Below are 2,144 nucleotides of genomic sequence, written 5' to 3'. Positions count from 1 at the left end.
CTCCTGGCATCAAGGGTGCAAGGCCAGCCCCCAGTGCCCAGCATGGTCCCCACAGAGAACCGCCAGCCTGATGTTAGAAGTGCCCACAGGGACCTTGCTCTACATTGTGACCCAGCCCCTTCCATTTGGCTGAAAGTATGTCTATGAGACCCTTTATCTGGGTCTATGTAATAGGGACACCGTCCTCCTCGAGGGCCCACCTCAACCGCTGGGGGTCCTACTTTTTGTGGGGACCCTGTTGGCTGAGTGTTGCCCGCCTAGACTAAACGTTGGGTCCAGAGTATCACTCCTGCGAGTCCTACCTACTCCCCTCCTCCTTGAAGAAAGGGCCCAGCTGACCCAATGTGGCATCCGCTTTCCCAGAAAAGGTGGGTGTCAGGCAGCCGGTGACCCCAGTGGCTGCTCAGCCAGAGACCGGAGTGACCCATCAGCTAGGCCAGCACAGCCTCCGGCCACTCCAGCTCCCACACCAAATGCCTGCTCTCCAGGACTAGCTGCCTGTGTGGTCCAAACCACAGCTTAAAAAGCCAGGATCATAGAGACACCAGCCCCATGCTCTGTTGTGGACATTAATGCAGGATGGTGGCGAGCTGCCCATGGGGGCCACCAGCACCCCACCCCTTCCATGCCCTGCCTGGAGCCCTGGCCGGTGGTGCCAACGCCGGCCGTAGGCCACCTGGCCTTCCCTCTGGAGTCTGCCTTGCAGACTGGGCCAAGACCACGTCGGTAAGGCACCCACATGCATCCTGGCCCGACCACAGGGTGGGATGAGGCCCTGCCTCTGAGCACACGGATGCGCGCCTGGATTCAGCCACACCTGAAGCTGCAGGCACCCAACTCCCCAGCTGCCTGAGCACCAAAAGTGCCACAGAGGGAAGAAGACGAGGGCATCGCTGAGAGCTCAACAGACAGATGTCGGAGCCCCTGGGCCCCCAGGTCTCAGTACAGACATAGACCAGAACAGACTTGGGGCTCTGCCAGGGGAGGAGGGGGCTGCGGAGACAGCATGGAAGGCCAGACCAGCCTCCCACCGGCCAGCCTGCACCCCGGCCCCTCTCCCCAACTTGGCGTCTGGGGACTGCTGAGCTGGTGCTGGCAAGTCGTGAAGTCTGGGGACCCACAGAGGAGGCAGGAAGTTGGTCAAGTGGCCGACCTGCAACCCGCTCTCGACGCCCTGGGGCTGGCCGTCACCCCAAGCACCTCCTCCGCCAGCATCGGCCCCCTCCCTGCAGGTGAGGGACCCGAGCAGCTGGGCAATGTCAGCACCCCAGGCCCTCCCTGGTGGGACTCTGATAGGAACCTAAAAGCTGTTTCTAAACCCTTCCTTCAGACCTGACAGGCGGCAGCTGGGACCACCCCTCTGCTCAGGAACCCAGAACCCTGGAGCCCCGCCAGCTCCTTTCTGGGCCCACACCTGAATGAGTCCCTATTCTTGGAGGGACCCAGGCCAACACCAGTCCTTCCTGAGTGGCACTCTGGGCTGAAAACTCTGCCACCTGAGGGAGGATGAGAAGGAGGCTCATGTACGGGTTCTTGCTGTGGGTAGTAGCGCTGGCTGTGACTTTGCCACTAACCCTAGTGAGGTGACCTGAGTTAGGTCACATTCCCCCATGAGGCTCAGAGGAGGGAGCGCTGGGGTGGGGGCTGGTGGAAGGTCCCAAGGACGGGGAGAGCCCCAAGAAAAGAGGAAGCAGAAAGAGAGGGCTGAGTGGGAGTTCCTGGAGTCGGGATCACCGGCCACCTCAGGGGTGAGGTTCGTGCCTTCCGAGGGGGAAGTCACATATATGGGGGCGGGGGCTGGGGTGCAGCGCTTAAGGGGTGAATCTCCAAGAGATCGCGCCGGGTCTAGACCTCCGGGTGGGAGGGGTTCGCTGTCCTGGGCGGGGTCGGGGTCAGAGGTCGCAGGCCAGAGGGGGAGCGTCCTGCCGCTGAGGTCAAGGGTCGGTGGTCGGGGCCGCGGTCACCTTGAGCAACACGAAGAACTCGAAGAGACGGCGGAAGGCGGGTGGGAAGAGCCGCGAGTAGGTCACAGCCATTTTGAAGAAGAGCGCGTGGAAGAGCCGGTCGCGCACGTTGATGAGCGGGTTGGGGTTGAGGTTAGGGGTGCGGGGCCCGCGCGCGGGGGCCGGGCCTCCGCCGCCGCC

At 62.9% G+C, this 2,144-nt stretch overlaps 1 protein-coding gene across 1 annotated transcript in view; it reads right to left on the bottom strand.

The window, feature by feature from the left end:
* Nucleotides 1-2,138, bottom strand: part of TMEM259 (transmembrane protein 259) — a gene marked incomplete at its 3' end in the record, with an annotated part of 5,213 nt that extends 3,075 nt beyond the window's left edge. The window contains exon 1 of the mRNA XM_011375232.2: nt 1,938-2,138. Coding sequence (XP_011373534.2) covers nt 1,938-2,036 — 99 coding nt within the window. The remainder of the gene's footprint in view (nt 1-1,937) is intronic.
* Nucleotides 2,139-2,144: the final 6 nt, after the last annotated feature.

Source organism: Pteropus vampyrus, unplaced genomic scaffold, assembly GCF_000151845.1.
Source record: "Pteropus vampyrus isolate Shadow unplaced genomic scaffold, Pvam_2.0 Scaffold267, whole genome shotgun sequence".
NCBI classification, from domain to species: domain Eukaryota; kingdom Metazoa; phylum Chordata; class Mammalia; order Chiroptera; family Pteropodidae; genus Pteropus; species Pteropus vampyrus.
The sequence above is the reverse complement of the archived record's forward strand: the minus strand, read 5'-3'. Positions and strand labels throughout refer to the sequence as shown.